This window comes from Eschrichtius robustus, chromosome 2 (genome assembly GCF_028021215.1).
Source record: "Eschrichtius robustus isolate mEscRob2 chromosome 2, mEscRob2.pri, whole genome shotgun sequence".
Classification (NCBI taxonomy): domain Eukaryota; kingdom Metazoa; phylum Chordata; class Mammalia; order Artiodactyla; family Eschrichtiidae; genus Eschrichtius; species Eschrichtius robustus.
Window position 1 is genome coordinate 172288589 of NC_090825.1, and position 16912 is coordinate 172305500.

The window sequence follows — 16912 nt, forward strand, 5'->3', positions numbered from 1 at the left end:
CGAGGGCTCTGGCATTTCCGGATTGAGAGGGTGCCGGGGCCGAGCAGGGTTGTCCCCTCTCGCTGGCCGCTCTCGCACCGGAATTTCCGAATTGAAGTAGTGAGGGCTGCCTGGCGGCAGCGGCCAGAAAACAACCCGGAGACTACTCCCGGCGCTAGGGGTCCCGTCCCTGGGCTCGGCTACCCTTGATTCTGCGTTTACACAGCGCTTTATCGGATACTGCCAACCACCCTGGACGGTAGGGACTGCTATTGTGTCCGTTCCACAGAGGGGTAAACTGAGGCTCCAAGGTGCGAGGGCATTCGAACTCAAGTCTGACTCCCCAGCGCAAGCAGGCCTCTTTAACCGAGTGGACGGTCCCTCGTTTCGGTGGGGCCCCAGGAATCCTCCGGGGGCGCTCTCGATCAAGGGTGCCCCTCCCCAAAGGGTCATGTCCCCGCCCAGCTGACACCGAGATTTCCTGAGAAGCGGCCGCAGAAAGCCCAGGCACTTTCAGGCGCCTGTGAACCCTGGGGGAGAGGACGCAAGGCGCATCACGTCCGGGGCTCCGCGTCCCCCACCGATGAGCGCTCCCACTCCCCCGCGGCCTCGCTTCCCCTTTCGGCCTCCAGCGCGGGGGCATCTTTACAGCTTCCAGAAAAAGGAAGGAAGCCGCGTGGTCTTGACGTGCCGAGCCCCTCCGTTGCAGTTCCCAGGCTCCGCGGGGAAACTGAGGCCGCAGACCTTGACGGGGGAGGAGAGAGGGGGCGCTCGAATGCTTGCCTTCTGCAGGGAAACTGAGGCAGCTCCCAGGCCCCGGAATGGGGCGGGGAGAGGGGGCGCTCAAACCCCTGTCCTCTGCTCTTAGCTCCTGTAACTCGAACCCCGGGCGCCAGCACTAAATCTGTGCGGGTGTTTGCCCCGGCTTGTCCCATTAAGGTGTTTGGGGGACATTGTGAGGTCCCGCGCCGCGTCTATAGGCCGTCCCACGCCACCGCCTCCCCCCAAGCCACGCCTGCGCGTGTGACCGCCCAAGACTCGGCATCCACCATGTCAAGGCTGGGGATCCTGGAGTCTCCGAGCGCGGAACCCCGCCGCCCAAGGCTTCCTGTTGTGGCGCGCGCGCCGCGTCGCCAGGGAGACCTCAGAAGGGCCAAGGAGGTCGCGCAGCAGACGGGGGAGGGAGGGGGCTTCAAGGACGCTCGACCCCTTCCTCCCGGGGAAGGGGCTGCGAATTACTCGCCAGCCAGAAAAGAGTCCCTCGCTCCGCCCCGATTGTTCCTAAGGAATTTCCACGGGGATCTTTCTTCTTGGAGGGTGGAGGGTGTTGAATTCCCGCCCCAAATGGACTGGGCAGAGGCGCAGAGCGGGGGCCGGGGACGTCCCTGGGAGGGTCTAGGAAAATCCTCCGCCGGGGGGTCATTTTCCGGAGAATTTGTACCAGGTTCAGATCACTGCTTACTTTGGCCTCTGTCCCAAGTGCGGGCGGCGAGCTCCCCCGCGCGGCTCTGGTCCCCCTTACAGCGGGAAAATCGTGCTTCTTCCTTCTGTCTCTCAACACTTGCTACGCAGCGTTGATTGAGAGCCTGCTGTGTGCCAGGCATCGTTCCAGGTGCTGGGGACGCAGCAATGAACAGAATAGACCAAAATCCCTACCATCATGCAGAGATCGTCTTAGTCCGGACGACAGAAACAAAAATAAGACATATGGAGACATAGCTTGTGATTAGTGCTGAGAGAAAGTAAAGCAGGGAAGGGAATAGGAAATGTGAAGGTTAATAAACCTTTAAATAGAGTATTCTGGGAAAGACTGAGAAGGTGACGTTTGAGCAAAGAGCAGAGAGTCCTGACAATAGCAGGGAAGGAATGTACCAAGCAGAGAACACTGAATGTGCCAAGGCCCTGAGGTAGGAACTGCCTTAAGGAACAGCCAGGAGGCTAGTATTGCTGGAATGCAGTAAGGGAGGGAGAGAATTGGAAGAGAGGAGGGCAGGGAGGGAATGGGGTAGAGCATGGCCTGGGGAGGACTTTGGCCTTTCCTCTGAGTGAGGTGGGAGCCATGGAGGGTTCTGAGCGGAGCAGGGACACGCCCTGACTCAGGCCTTTACAGGCACCCTCCTGAGACAGCAGGAGCTAGAGTCAGGTGGTGGGGAGGACAGGGTAGAAGGAAGCCAGGAGACTGGAAAGGAGGTGACTGCTCCAGTGCAGGGGAGCAATGATGGAGCCCGGAGTGGGCAATGGCACTGGGGAGATACGGTCCAATTTGGCATTTATTTTGGCAGCAGGTCCAACTGTGTTTGCTGGGATGTGGGGGCAGGCAGAGTCAAGATCAACTACTTGGTCCTGGTCTGAGGTCCTAGGAGGGTGGAGGGCCATTTCCTGAGATGAGAATGGGGTGATAATAGGGGGCAGTTTGGCAGAAGAAGCACGCACCCCCTAGTCTACGTTCCCTTTGTGCTTTCTTGGAAGAAAGGGAAGCAGATGTTCCCCATCCCTTTGCTGCAGCCACCAGGAAGGGCAGGGCTTCCTCCAGGGTGCCAGACAGTCTCAGGAAGGTCAGGGAATGGCCCCACTGCAGACCAGAGGCTGTGGACCCAGGGCAGAAGTACCCAAACCCCACTCCATGACATCATGCCTGCTCACCCCTCATTCTGAGGTCTGGCGTGACCACATTGCAGTTCCCTTGACCTGGAATGCTCTTCTTCTCGTCCCTGATATGGCCAGCCCTTTCTTGTGGCCTGAGCCTCTTCCTAAAAGCTTTCCCGGATGCTCCCCGACTCCCTGACTCCTTCCATCCTGGGCCACACCCTAAACATTCCCTGTCACTTGCTCTTATGGTTTCATTACTGAAACTTCATTCACTTGCTGAAATTCTTTTTTTTTCTTTTTTTAAATTAATTAATTATTTATTTATTTTTGGCTGTGTTGGGTCCTTGTTTCTGTGCGAGGGCTTTTCTCTAGTTGCGGCAAGCGGGGGCCACTCTTCATCGCGGTGCGCGGGCCTCTCACTATTGCGGCCTATCTTGTTGCGGAGCACAGGCTCCAGACGCGCAGGCTCAGTAATTGTGGCTCACGGGCCTAGTTGCTCCGTGGCATGTGGGATCTTCCCAGACCAGGGCTCGAACCCGTGTCCCCTGCATTGGCAGGCAGATTCTCAACCACTGCGCCACCAGGGAAGCCCCTCACTTGCTGAAATTCTTTTGATTGACTTGTGTCACCTCCATTTGCGTGAGCTCCAGAAGGCCAGGGACCCTCTCAGCCCCAGCATCTGATTCAATGTCTGGTCATTATAGGCAGATGGTCAATACATATTTGTTGAATGAATGAACTTCTCTTATTCTCTGAACATTCTGCACATGCTGTTCCTCCAGCCCAGAATTCCCCTCCTACCGCTTTTACAAAAGGTTACCAGAGGATTTCATCTACCAGGTTGTAACAGGGCTAGGAGCACAAGGTCCAGATATCTTTTTTTTTCTTTCTTTTTTTTTTTTTTTTTTTGCCACAGAGCTTGTGGGATCTTAGTTCCCCAACCAACCAGGGATTGAACCTGGCCCCTGCAGGGAAAGTGCCAGGTCCTAACCACTGGACCGCCAGGGAATTCCCAGATGTCTTTTCAAGAGAACAACTTTGTTTCCTTCAGATAAATACCCAGAAGTGGAATTCCTGGATCATATGGTAGTTCTATTTTTATTTTTTATTTTTAAAAATTTTTTATTGAAATATAGTTGATTTATAATGTTATAGGTAGTTCTATTTTTAATTTTCTGAGGAACCTTCATACTGTTCAGGCCATAGTCTGAGTAATATTCCATTGTAAGGCTATATCAGTTTGTTTATCCATTCATCAATAGATAGACATTTGGGTTGTTTCCACATTTTGGCTCTTATGAGTAATGCTGCCATGAGCATTCAGGTACAAGTTGTTGCATGAACATGCTTTCATTTCTTTTGGGTGTATACCTTGCGAGTGGAATTGTTGAGTCCCATGGTAATTCCATGTTCAACTTTTTGAGGAACTGTCAGACTGTTTTCCATGGCAGCTGCACCATTTTATCAATACATTCCCACCAGCAAAGTACACAGGTTCCAGGATTCCAGTTTCTCCACATCCTTGCCAATATTTATTTTGTTTTATTATTATGGTGATTGCCATCCTAATGGGTGGGAAGTGGTATCTCATTGTGGTTCCCCAGTCCTTCTGATCTGTCCAGTGGACAAGCCAAGCACAATCCTGCAGCAAAGGCAACTGGGGGTGTGCACGGACCAGCAAGTACCGAGGGGATGTGGCCAAAGTGCACCTGCCACCAGCTGTGACCTTGAGCAAGCCACTTCCCCTGGTGGTACCTAGGTGGCCTCAGCTGTAGAAAGGGATGGTAATGCATCCCTCAAAGGGTGGGTCTAAGATTTTTTTTCTTTTTTGAACATTATTTACTTACTTTGGTTGTGCCAGTTCTTAGTTGCATCAGGTGGGCTCCTTAGTTATGGCATGTGAACTCTTAGTTGTGGCATGCATGTGGGATCTAGTTCCCCGACCACGGATCGAACCCGGGCCCCCTGCACTAGGAGGGCGGAGTCTTATCCACTGCCTCACCAGGGAAGTCCCGAGATTTCAGTAAGACCATTCGTGTGCAGGAACAGATAACAGGAGTTACAAGTTGTCTGTCTCCATAGGACTCAGCTCTGAGAATCCCCCCTCAAACTTCCTAGGAATACAGACTTCCTCCTCTGTGCCCACAGATTAGTTCATTCTAGCATCACGGTTCCTCATCAGAGCCCCAGGGTGTAAAGCAAAAATGCATGACGTTTGGATGTTGATCAAAACATAACTTGGCTTCTCCTTCCACTTGAAAGTTTATTCTGTGGTGGACTCTGCTCTGACCCTGGCTGAGAATCCCGCCCCGGACTCAGGACCCGATCAGCATCACGTTCAAATCTCGGAACTTGGTGTTGGATGGGAGCCCCAGGTCAGGCTTCTTCAGGCTGGAAGCTTTGGTAGAGAAGAAGGGCCTGGTGCCCCTGCTGTTGACCCTCTTTCTGTCCCCCTCACCTCCTCTCACCAGCCTGTGGGTCCCTCCTGCCCAGGTGCAAGCAGGAGGGGACAGGGCATTTCCTCCATGGCTGGTGGCTTTGCCCTTTTGGGTACCCCAGCAGTGTGTTAAAGTGTTCTGGGGGGGCTCTTTGAGGCTTCCTCTTCCTGGAGACCCCTTCGCTGGCATGGAGGCATCTTTGATATGAGTTGTGGCTCTTCCCTCAGCCCTTGGGGTCTGGTCCTACCCTCTCATCTCTCTCCTGGTGGGCCTCCATGCTGACCGCCAAGAAGCAGACACCCTGACTCCACCATGAGAACCGCCTGCCTCGCCCCCTGGATCTCCTGGGGGTCAGATCCCAGCCCCGTTGACTCACTTGAGCTTTCTTAAGCCAGGGTCAGCCTGAGTCTCTGGTGTCCTGCCTTCAGGGATATTTTTCAAAGGCTGTGAAGTCACCTTCCTCTCTAGGCTCTGGGTTAACCCATGTCCCAAGAGGGTGCGATGGGGCTTTTTTTTTTTTGGCCGTGCCGCGCAGCATGTGGGATCTTATTTCCCCGACCAGGGATTGAATCCGTGCTCCCTGCGTTGAAAGTACGGAGTCTTAACCACTGGACCGCCAGGGACGTCCCCCTGTGATAGGGATGTACAGGTAGCAACTAGCAACAGCTCCCCTGAAGAAGTGTCTTCACCCATCTCTCTCTTAAAAAAATTTTTTTAAAAATTATACAGAATTTCAAAATAGACATCAGCAAAGAGGACATGTAATGAAGCCACATGTGCCAACTTCCACAGTCCTCACGGCCAATCTTGTTCTTTCCTTCCCCTTACACCCTGTCATGGGTTCAACTACCTCTCTTCCCCAGGGGGAAAAAAAGTGCTAACCCCCAGAGTTTGATCTTATTTAGAAATAGGGTCTTTGCAGATGATCAAGTTCAGGTGAGGTCATTAGGGTGGGCCCTAACCCAACATGACTGTCGCTCTTATAAAAAGGGGAAATTTGAACACAGACACACACACACACACACACAGAGGGACAATGACATGTGAAGATGAGGACAGAGATCAGGGTGATGTATCAAGCCAAGAAATACCAAGGATGCCAGCAAACCACCAGAATCTAGGGGAGAGGGATGGGACAGAGCCTGCCTCACAGCCTCGGAAGGAATGACATCTTGGTCTTGGTCTTTTGCTTCCAAGAACCATGCGACAGTACTTTTCTGTAGTTGAAGCCCTAGTCTGTGGTACTTTGTTAAGGTAGCCTAGGAAACTAATACACATACTATGCCCTGATTATTAGCACATTCTAGACCCCGGATCATTTTTTTCTGATGTCTTTTTCCATCCTTGATCTGGCCGAGGGATCCCAGTGTCAGCAACAGGTTCTGACCCCTTCCTTTACCCTGTTTCCTGACGGCTGTGATGTGGACAACTGAGCCTGATTACGCATAGCTACGACTAGGCTGGGCGCTGTCGGGACAACAGATGGGTCTTACCTGGGGCCTCGGTGTCCCTGCGGGGCTGGTGAGAGGCACAGGGAGAGGTAGGTAATGGCTTGGGTTTAGCCCAGCATTTCCCACCCAGCCCCTGCACCCCTTCTTTTTTTTTTTTTAAATAAATTTTTTAAATTTATTTATTTAGGCTGGGTTGGGTCTTCGTTGCTGCATGCGGGCTTTCTCTAGTTGTGGCGAGCGGGGTCTACTCTTTGTTGCGGTGCGCGGGCTTCTCGTTGTGGTGGCTTCTCTTGTTGCAGAGCATGGGCTCTAGGCGCGCAGGCTGCAGTAGTGGCACGTGGGCTCAGTAGTTGTGGCTCAGGGGCTCTAGAGCGCAGGCTCAGTAGCTGTGGTGCACGGGCTTTGTTGCTCCACGGCGTGTGGGATCTTCCCGGACCAGGACTCAAACCTGTGTCCCCTGCATTGGCTGCCGGATTCCTAACCACTGCACCACCAAGGAAGCCCCCAGCTGACTTTAAAGAAACTGACCACGTTACTTTATAGTCTGTATTGTGACAATTAGCAACAACAACAACTTGTGGGGGGCAAATAACGCCAGCAGACTCAAGGATCAGGATACCAGTTTGGTGTTTTTAAAAAATGTTTATTCACCCATTTACTGACCACGTTGATACTCTGTGCTTAGGGAAAATCACTGTGATGAAAGCTCAGGTTTCCACACTGCACCCACTTGGGGAATCAGGTCCACACTTGGACTGAAGGACTGTAATAAATGGGACCACAAGCCCCATCAGGGATGCAAGCGCTCGGTGAGAGTGCTTGGGATTGGGAGGCACCACGAGTGGGTTCCTAGCAACGGCTGGTTCTCTGCGTGCTCCCTGAGGCTGACTCACCCCAGAAAAGTTGATGGTGGGTCATTTCTATAAACAGTGCCTTGAGGCAGCCGGGTACCCGGCAGTGCCCCGCACCGGGGAAAGAGCCTAACTCGCCAAATGGAATTATTCCCAAAACGGCAATGAGCTGTTGTTCTGTTTCTCCTCTTTGATTAAAAAGTAAAATTTATCTTACACAAAAGAGAGACTTGGGGCAGAAGCTGCCCCAAGCTCCAGTCAGCGGCCCCTTCCCGGTAGTGATGCCTGCTTGGCTGCTCTGTGAGTGGCCTCAGCTTCCCACTGGGACGAGGGGTTCTGGCCGCCCTTGCAGGGTGAGTGGGAGGCTCCCAAGCCCACCAGGGGCTCGGCCTGGCTCGGAGCAGGCGCACTGCGTGGGCAGCGAGCAGGAAGGAGGGTGGCCGATGGGCCCTGGGGGTGCAGCGTGGGGCTCAGGGGAAGTCGCGGTAGGGCAGGCGGAAGGGGTAGAGGGGCGTGTAGCGCGAGTCGTGCCAGAGCAGCTTCTCCTCCAGGAAGGCGACGGTCGGCAGGGTCAGGACCAGGGTCTGGTGCTTGAGCATGCTGTGCACGTTCAGGCCTGGGGGGCGGGGTGGAGGCACAGTCAGGGCGGGCCCCCCCTGCCCCCAACAGAGGCACCAGGGTCTGGTGTAGGGTCGGTCCTGAGCCCCGTAGCCTGGGTTCAAACCCTGGCTCAGTCGCTCACCCCCAGCAAGACCCTGGGCAAGAGACTGCCCTTAGCTCATCAACTTCCAACCGAGAGCGTCCTGAGTGCCCAACTCTGCCCTGTGCTCGGGCACGGTTCCCACCTCACACCCCAGTGGGGGAAGCTGACGGTAAACAGAGCAGATAAACAAACACGATGTACTGAGGGAGGCCCATGGGGCTACAGTGAGTGATGAGGGGAAGGAAGGGGAGGGCAGGGCAGGGCACGCAGGATCTGTGGTCCTCTGGGGAAGACTTGGGCTTTTACCCTGAGTGACGAGGGAGCCCTGGAGGGTGGTGGGCAGAGGGACAGGACCTGACTCAGGTGCTCAGGCGCCCTCTAGTGGCCGTAGTGGGAGTGGCGGGGACGGGAGTGCAGGACAGACTGTGGGCAGGAGTCGGTCAGCAGGAGCCTGGGACCAGGGCAGAGGCCGCTGTGCCCTAACTGTGCCGGTCCAGGCAGATGGTGGGAGCTGGCCCAGGGCGGTGAGAAGCAGCTGGATTCTGGATATGTTTAGAGACAGCGCTGGCGGTAAGCTAACAGACCGGAGTGGAGGGGGACAGTGTGGTTTGGGGCCGGAGCTGCTGGGAGGAGGAAGGTCTTGTGTGCCAAGATGACTAGGAGACCCCACGTGCCGCTGTCCAGGAGGCAGCAGGGCACACAATCAGGAGACCAGGAGAGAGCTCTGGGGATTAGTCACCGCAGCCACTGGTGTGACGTACTCAGGACAGCCCTGATCCTGAGTCTCTGAGCGAGGAGCCGGGTGGGGACAGCCAGTGGGCCCTCAGACTCACTCCACGCCTGGCACTGTGGCCCGAGCTTGGACAGACGTGATCTCAGAGTGTTTTTTGTTTTTTGGCTGCACCGTGCAGCTTGTGGGATCTTAGTTCCCGGACCAGGGATCGAACCCGGGCCACAGCAGTGAAAGCATGGAGTCCTAACTACTGGACCACCAGGGAATTCCCCTCAGAAGTTTTAAGAAACACGTCATTCTCCCAGTGTTCCGTCTGGGCAAACTGAGGGTTGGGTGGGGGAGGGTGGTCACTGCCCAAGGCCACTCTGTGACCAAGTTGCAGATACAGGATTTGAACTGGCCCATGCTGCACTCTCTGGGGGTCTGGGAGACAGAGCGGGGCCCTTTGCTCACCAATAGCAGGGACTAGGTTGAAGGTCTTCAGCCCAGAGGCAGCTGCCACAATGTTCTGGGGCATGTCCTCATGTTCTCTGAAACAGAGGCCAAGAGGTGAGCCCCTGCTGAGGACGGACCACCCCCCGTGCCCCCCTGCCCCAGCCGCCCCTGCTCTGCCCGGCACCCTCACAAGTCCACAAGGAGGACGGAGTCGCCCCAGCGGCGGTAGCGGGCCAGCTCGATCAGGTACTGGGGGTCTGCGGTCGGCAGCTCCAGGGAGTCCACGATGTGCAGGTCGTCCTGGTGGGAGGAAAGGACAGTCTGAGCCCACCCTGCACCCACAGCCCACACCCCAGGACCCCCGTGGCTCCCGGCAGGACTGCTGCTGTACCTGGGCTAGCTTGACGGTCAGTGCCACCTTGAGGCCCTGCACCCGCACTTTCATGGGCAACATGTAGTAGTAGCTCGTGGGGCCCCGGGGGCCGTGGGCAATGCCTCCTGCGGGGGCAGAGGTACGTGAATAGGTGAAGGCCCCAGCTGGGCTTGGAGGTCAGAAATTTGCCCCAGTGGCTGGCACAGGGGAGGTAGGAGGGAGGCTGCCCGCGGCCAGGCAGAACCCCAGCAAAGAGGGCAGGGCCTCAGGTAGGGATGGAGAGGGGAGGTTGGATCGGGCATCACCTGGGACAGGTAACTTCACCTCACTGGGGCTTGGTGTCTTCAGCCGGCAAACCTTGGGTGAGGATGGTCTACCCGTATGTCCTCCCTCTGCTGGGCGCTGGGAGTGCAGCAGGGAACATGCGGGACAGGATCCCTGCCCCCACGCCATTCATATTCAGCCAGAGACTTGATCCCAGAGGGAACCAGGGCTGTGCCAGGCAGCACAGGGGGTTGCAGGGGGTGGGGAGACCCAAAGAGGGTCAGGGAGGGCTTCCTGGAGGAGGCATGGCCCAAACACATCAGAAGGATGAGAGGGATTGGCCAGACAAATGGGAGATGACTCTGAGTCAGCTCTGTTTGGTCAGAGAGGGTGTGCAAGGGACAAGGGGGCGCGGTCTGCAGCCACCAGGGCCTGGAAGGCCAAGATGAGGGGCTCAGACTTCACGCAAAGGCCGCAGGAGCTGGGAGGTTTAGGAAGAGCCCTCTGGGTGCTGTGTGAAGTGTGGGCCAGGAGAGGTGAGATGGGAGGTGGGGCAAAAGGGGCTGTGGCCATGGCCTGATGAGAGGCCAAGGCCAGAGCTGTGGGGAAATGGGGCGAAGTGGACGGACTCTCCAACCTCTGACCGCACGTGGGCAGACCTGCTTACCTCCTCGCCAGATTGGGGAGCGGATGCTGCCATGCCTGGCGCGCCCACTGCCTTTCTGTGGCCAGGGCTTCCGGCCACCGCCCCGCACCTCAGCCCTGGTCTTGGTCTTGGCGTAGCTCTGTAGGCACAGAGTGAGGAAAGAGTCAGGTTCACAAGGGAGGTGCCATTGCAGACGAAAGGTGCCAGGCCCAGGAACACAGCAGTGAGCTGGGTGGACCGGCCTGCCGCTGGGGAGCCGGACAGGAGACACAGAGACTGGGGCTCCATCGGGACAAGCATGGAGTGCTTTGGGAGGGAGGGAGGGAGGGATAAAGAAATCAAGAGTTCCCTCCTCCACTCCAGAACATCAGCCTCAGAGAGGCAGGGGCTCTGCTGCCTGACACACAGTAGGTGCGTAGTATTTTTTGAATGATTTCCATGTGGTTGTAACTAAAAGGAAGCTGGGGGAATTCCCTGGCGGTCCAGTGGTTAGGACTCTGAGCTCCCACTGCACGGCGCAGGGGTTCGATCCCTCGATCCCTGGTCAGCGAACTAAGATCCTGCAAGCCGCGTGGCCATAAATAAATGAATAAAATTAAATACAAAAATAAAAGGAAGGTGGGGCATGGGGAAAGACGTGGGGGTTAGGGAGAATCAGGGAGAGGTGCGGGGTAGGGGATCATGCAGGGCTTCCAATGCCAGGCTGATGACTTCATCTCCAGGGCCACGGCGAGCCAGGGAGGACTCGCCAGACTTGAGGTGGGGGGATGGAAGGCAGGGACCCTGATTGATGATGACAGCATCACCAATGCTCTTGGCGTAAGATCCAAACACCTCACGTTGCCCCTGTTGACCTCCATGGCCACACTGGGCCCCTTCTGATCCCTGCCACAGAGGCTCTGCCTGTGTTCCTCCGACGCCCTCCACCCCAGCCCCACTGCCCGCTTCACCTGGTTAGCGCCTGTCACACACCTGAGGTTAAACGCCCCTTTCTCTGAGACAATTTCCCTAATTATACATTTACAGGCATGACTACTTGATTCATGTTCTCCTCACCAACTAGACTGGGAGCTTCAAAAGGACAGGGACCTCGCCTGTCTTGTCCCCCAGCACAACGCCCAGGGCACAGTGGCAGTTCACAAAATGCCCGGCAAATGGCCCATCGGTGAGTGGGTCAGGAGAGAGAGGATGGGGCCTGAGCCCCACAGTCCAGAGAAGACACAGCAGGGGCATCCTCTGCCCCCCACCCCCGCCCCGCCCCACTCTGGGCACTCACAATTCTCTTGAAGTTCTTCTGCCAGATGGCAACCTGGTGCAGGATATCCAGCCTGTGGAGGAAGGAGACACGACAGGCCCACTTCCACTTAAAACCCTCTCCACCCCACTAGATGAAAACTCTGGCTCCTCCCCATCCACTTCCAGGGCCCTGTGTCACCTGCCCAGGTCCCTCTCTGAGCCCATCTTGCACCACCTCCAGCTCCACTCTGTGTCCGTTCTATGGAGTCCAGCCTCCAAGCCTCTGCACTTGCCGTTCCCTCTGCCTGAAATGCTCTTCCCCTGGCTGGTTCCTTTTCTGCCTACCGGTCTTAGCCCAAATGGTACCTCCAAGAGGAGTCCCCTTGCTAAAGAGGGCTTTACCTTACTCCTTTCCTCCCATTACGACTTCCTTACTGCGACTTCTTTACAGACTGGTTTGCCTCTCTACCCGTGCTGTTCCATACAGTAGACACTGGCCACACGTGGGGCTACTAAACCCCTGAAAGGTGGCCAGTGCCACATGGTGAAACGACAAGATTTTAGATTTATCAGGCTAAACGAAATATATTATTGAAATCAATCTCATTTGTTTCTCACTATTTGAAAGAAAACTTGGCTACTGGAAGAATTTAAATTACACGTGTGGCTCGCATTGGACAGGGCTGCCAGGCTGGTTTGCCAGGGGTTGGCAAACTATGGCTAGTAAGGCCAAATCTGGCCTGCTGCCTGTTCTTGTAAATATGTTTTACTGGAACACGGCCACGCTCATTTACTTACACATTGTCTACGGCTGCTTTTGTACTACATCAACAAAGATGAGTAGTTGCCACAGAGACGTTACAGCCTGCAAAGCCAAAGACATTTACTCTCTGGTTCTTTACAGAAAAAGTTTGCTGATCCCAACTTAGACTGTGAGCAACATCGGCAACCTCGGTGCTCATTCACTGCTGTATCCCTGACACCTAGAATGGAAGCTGGCACACAGTAAGTGCTTCATAAGTATTTACAGAATCAACAAAATATGGCGCTTTTATCTTTTTTTGTCACCCTCTAGCAGACTGGGACTCTGTAAAGACAGAGGGCAAACCATACAAATAAGTAATAGTAATAGACTAATAGCACTTATGTGCCAGACACAGTACACGTAAGAGACATCACACACCTTGGCAAGCGAAAACTTGGTCCTGGGAGTTGGCCCATACAGGGTTGAGATCTGGCTCTAAAGTTTATAAGCTGTGTGACCTTGGGCAAATTTCTTAACGTGTCTGTGCTCAGTTTCCTTACCTACGAAACAAGAATAATAGAATCCATTCCTAGGGTTGCTATGAGGATCTGGTTAATTAAACTGCAAGTAGGGTGACTTCCCTGGTGGTCCAGTGGCTAAGACTCTGCGATCCCAATGCAGGGGGCCCGGGTTTGACCCCTGGTCAGGGAACTAGATCTCACATGCCGCAACTAAAAAGATTCTGCATGCCGCAACTAAGGATCCTGTATGCTGCAACGAAGATCCTGCATGCGGCAACTAAGACCCGACGCGGCTAAATAAATATACATATTTTAAATGCAAATACGCCCCCCCCCCAAAAAAAAAGGGAATTCCCTGGCAGTCCAGTGGTTAGGACTCTGTGCTTTCACTGCTGAGGGCTGAGGATCAATCCCTGGTTGGGGAACTAAGATCCTGCAAGCCACGTGGCCAAAAATAAAATAAAATAAAATACAAATAGACTGTCCCAAGCACACAGTAAGGACTTAACCACTGTTAATGCTCATTTTTGCAAAAACCAATAACAGCAACAATAACCAACATTTCTACAGACCATATTATGGGCCAGAATTATCTCATTTAATTGTTTGAGGTTTGACAGAACAGAGACACTGAAGCACAAGAGGGAAGGCAGGATTTGAATCCAGTCACTCGGGTTCCAGAGCTCTGCGTCCCTAACCCTCAGAGGATGTTACCTGTCAGCCCTCACCTTCACACAACTCTGCAGCAAGAAAAACCATCATTCTCTCTCTTTTTTTTTTCATCACTCTCTTCTAACAGGTGGAGAAACTGAGGCTCGAGCCCAGGTCATCCTGATTCCTAAATCCCCGCTCCTCGTCCCTCTGCCACCCAGTTCACCATTTCGGCTCCCACTCACCTGGGCGTCGCGGAGAAAACGTCTGGGTGCAGCTCGGTCAGACCCAAGCGCTCCTGCTCGTAGCCCCGCAGGGCCTCGACCCAGGCCTGCACGGGACGCCGGTGCCCGAGTACCGGGAGCTCGCACCTGCGCAGCACGGGCACCCGGGGACCTGGAGCGATTGGGAGGTCAGGGGTCAGGGGCAAGGGTCAGAGTTTCCGGTTGCCACCCCTCCTAGGGCAACCCCAGCAACCTCACCCGCGCTCGCCACCGGTTCTGGTTTCTCCGCCGGCTGCACTGCCTCTTCTGCCAGCGCCTTCAGGCCCTGTAAACGGTGAGCAAGAGTGAGAGACGATTCCCGGACCCTCCAACCTTTGTCCTCCGACCCCGCCCTCAGTCCCCGGCCTCACCCGGCAGCCCTTGGGCCGAAGCCAGGCCCGCGCCCCGGCCCGGACTAGCTGCAGCATTGTCGCGCAGCTCCCCACGCTTAGAGAGGTCAAGGCTTCCTCTGCTGGACTCTCTCGACGCCTCGCGATGACGTCACGCCCGCGACGCCACCGGCCGGGTTTGTATTCGGCGTTAGAAAGTTGGGCGAGCAAGAGCAAAGACGGCGGGGCCCGCTAACGCCTGTCCCCACCTCCGCCCCAAGACTAACCCCAGACGCTAATTTTCACTGCTGGTCTAAAGAACCCTCTGCAACACATGGGAGCGCGACCCCACAGCAAGAAACCCCGCCCCCTCTTCGGTCCCGCCCCCAAAGAGCCGGTGCGGTCATCCGGCCAATGAAACCTCCCTACTCAAAGGGCACGCTCCTCGTTCAGCCAATGAGCGTTAAGTCTGGAAAAGTGGCTGGGCGGTGCTAGGGCGGGCACCTAAGGGAATATGGCCAATAACTGTTACGCTTCGTTTTTGTTCGCCACGTCCCCAGGGCCCGCCCGCTTTGGGCCTCCCAGACCCTAGCCGTTGGTTTCTCCAGGAACGTGGTTTTGTTTGCTTGTTTGTTTAAATGCAGGGCGTTATCTCTCACAGAAAGCCCTCAGGGTAGGGCCTGGCGGATCGTGCTTCTCCTCTTAGATTCCCCCAGGGCACGTCCCCCTCAAATGCGTCAGGTTAGGAGATGTGACTCCCCCCATCTCCTAGGCCAAGGTCCTGTCGCGTCTCAGACTGCCAGGGCTCTCCGAGAGCAAACTGGGGAGTCCACAGATCCTGCGTTGCCTCCCTCGTCCACTCTCACCAACAGAAATCCAAACGCTCATTTTTTAGGTTCTTTGCCACGTTCCCCGTCAGGCCTCCAGGCGGCGCCACGAGCCCATAGCAGCCTGCCCTGGCGGGCCAGACCTGAGCGCTTGATTGGCAGTGAGAAATGGACCGAGTTTAGCCGCCGAGAACGTGGTCTGGGAGCCAACCTCAGTGTCCTTATCTGGAAAATGGGGAGGTGTGAGATTCGATGAAATGATGGAGGCAAAGCATGCCATGTGTAGAACATGCGTAGCTTTATTATTATTATTATTACTATTATTTTGAAGGTGAGTTTTATCATCAAAGCAAGACAAGAGCCAAGGTGGGGGACTTCCCTGGTGGTCCAGTGGTTAGGAATCCGCCTTCCAATGCAGGGGACGGGAGTTCGATCCCTGGTGGGGGGAACTAAGATCCCACATGCTGCGGTGCAAGTAAGCCCCGGCGCTGCAACTGGAAAGAAGACTGCATGCTGTAACGAAGAGCCTGCGTGCCACAACTAAGACCCAATGCAGCCAAATAAAAATAAATAATAAAAGGTCAAAAAGGGAAAAAAAAAAAAAAAAAAAGCCAAGGCAGGGATGGGGGTGGACCGTGGAAGACTTGAAGGCTTTTGTGTTGTTTTTTTGCATCTGATATATAACATATGGATATTTTTGTGAAGTATTAATGAAAACTTATAATGTATTTCATTGTGCATTCTATCCTTGCAAGAACCGTGGATATGTGTTTCAAAGCAATTTTAAAAGGTCTTTTAATTTTGTACAATTTTGTTTATTCATTTTATGTTTGCGTAAGTAATTCACACACCTAGTAAAGAAAATTCCAAGAACTACAAAAAGAAAGCTAGAGTGAAAAGTCTGTCTCCTCCATCCTCTGTTCCCTGCCCTGCCCCCACCCACCTCTTTCCCTTCCCAGAAGCCGCCACCACAACCAGCTGTGTGTCTTCTCCCAGAACCAGTTTATTATTTTACAGACAGATTTACAAGTCTGTCCTGTGCAAGAGAATTTAGATTTTATGTGGTGAAGGATGGAACAGCACTTAGCTGCTTAATGATTTATTGGGCACCTACTGTGTACTGCTGGGGTAAATCCAGCAGACACCCTTGAGATACTCACAGCCCAGTGCAGAAGGTTGAAAGATCAGAATGGGGGAGGGAACAGGGTCTACAGGGTCTGTGGGAGCACAGGGGAAGAACTGCTAATCTGTGGCGGCGGGGGTCTCAGAGGCAACTTTTCTGAAGCTGCAACCGGAGAGCTAAGGCTTGAGGGTCCATCAGGAGTTTGTCCAAAGGAAAAAATGTGATCCAGGCTGAGGAAACAGCAGTTGCAAAAGCCAGAAGTGGGGACTGGGGGAAGGGGTGGCTGGACTTTCCTGATGGCCACAAGCTTTGTTCATTGACTCAGTCATTTATGTTGAACCCACCTCAGGGCCTTTAGTACTGTTGTTCCTTCTGCCTGGATCATACTTTTCCCAGATCATACTTTTCCTACACATGACTCGATCCCTCACCTCCAATTCTTTGCTCAAATGTCACCTCCTCCGAGAAGCCTGTCCTGACCACCCTATTTCAAATTGCAATCCCCACCCCTGGCCCTTCTGACCGCCTTATCCCGCCCTATTTTTTTCCATCAGTACTTATCTTCTAACATCCTATATAATTTCCTGGTTTTTTTTTTAAAGGATCTTTATCTTTTTAAAAATATTTGTTTATTTATTTATTTGGCTGCATCGGGTCTTAGTTGTGGTGTGTGGGCTTCTCTAGTTGCGGCACTCGGGCTTCTCTCTAGTTGTGGCGCGTGGGCTCTAGAGCGTGGGGTCTCAGTAGTTGCGGCA

General features: G+C 54.3%; 1 protein-coding gene and 1 long non-coding RNA gene across 2 annotated transcripts; one reads left to right on the plus strand and one right to left on the minus strand.

Annotated features, from left to right (window-relative positions):
- The first annotated feature begins 17 nt into the window (after nt 1-17).
- Nucleotides 18-14325, plus strand: LOC137760082 (uncharacterized). The gene is made up of 3 exons (XR_011073238.1): nt 18-238; nt 12603-12703; nt 13764-14325. It is a non-coding gene; the product is annotated as an uncharacterized lncRNA (long non-coding RNA).
- MRPL4 (mitochondrial ribosomal protein L4) lies at nt 7080-14344 on the minus strand. The gene is made up of 9 exons (XM_068537030.1): nt 14250-14344; nt 14098-14164; nt 13861-14011; nt 11739-11790; nt 10484-10601; nt 9571-9677; nt 9370-9479; nt 9198-9274; nt 7080-7924 (listed from the first exon to the last, which is right to left on the minus strand). Exons 1-9 carry the CDS (start codon nt 14304-14306, stop codon nt 7779-7781), a joined length of 885 nt encoding a protein of 294 aa, XP_068393131.1. The 5' UTR covers nt 14307-14344; the 3' UTR covers nt 7080-7778.
- Nucleotides 14345-16912: the final 2568 nt, after the last annotated feature.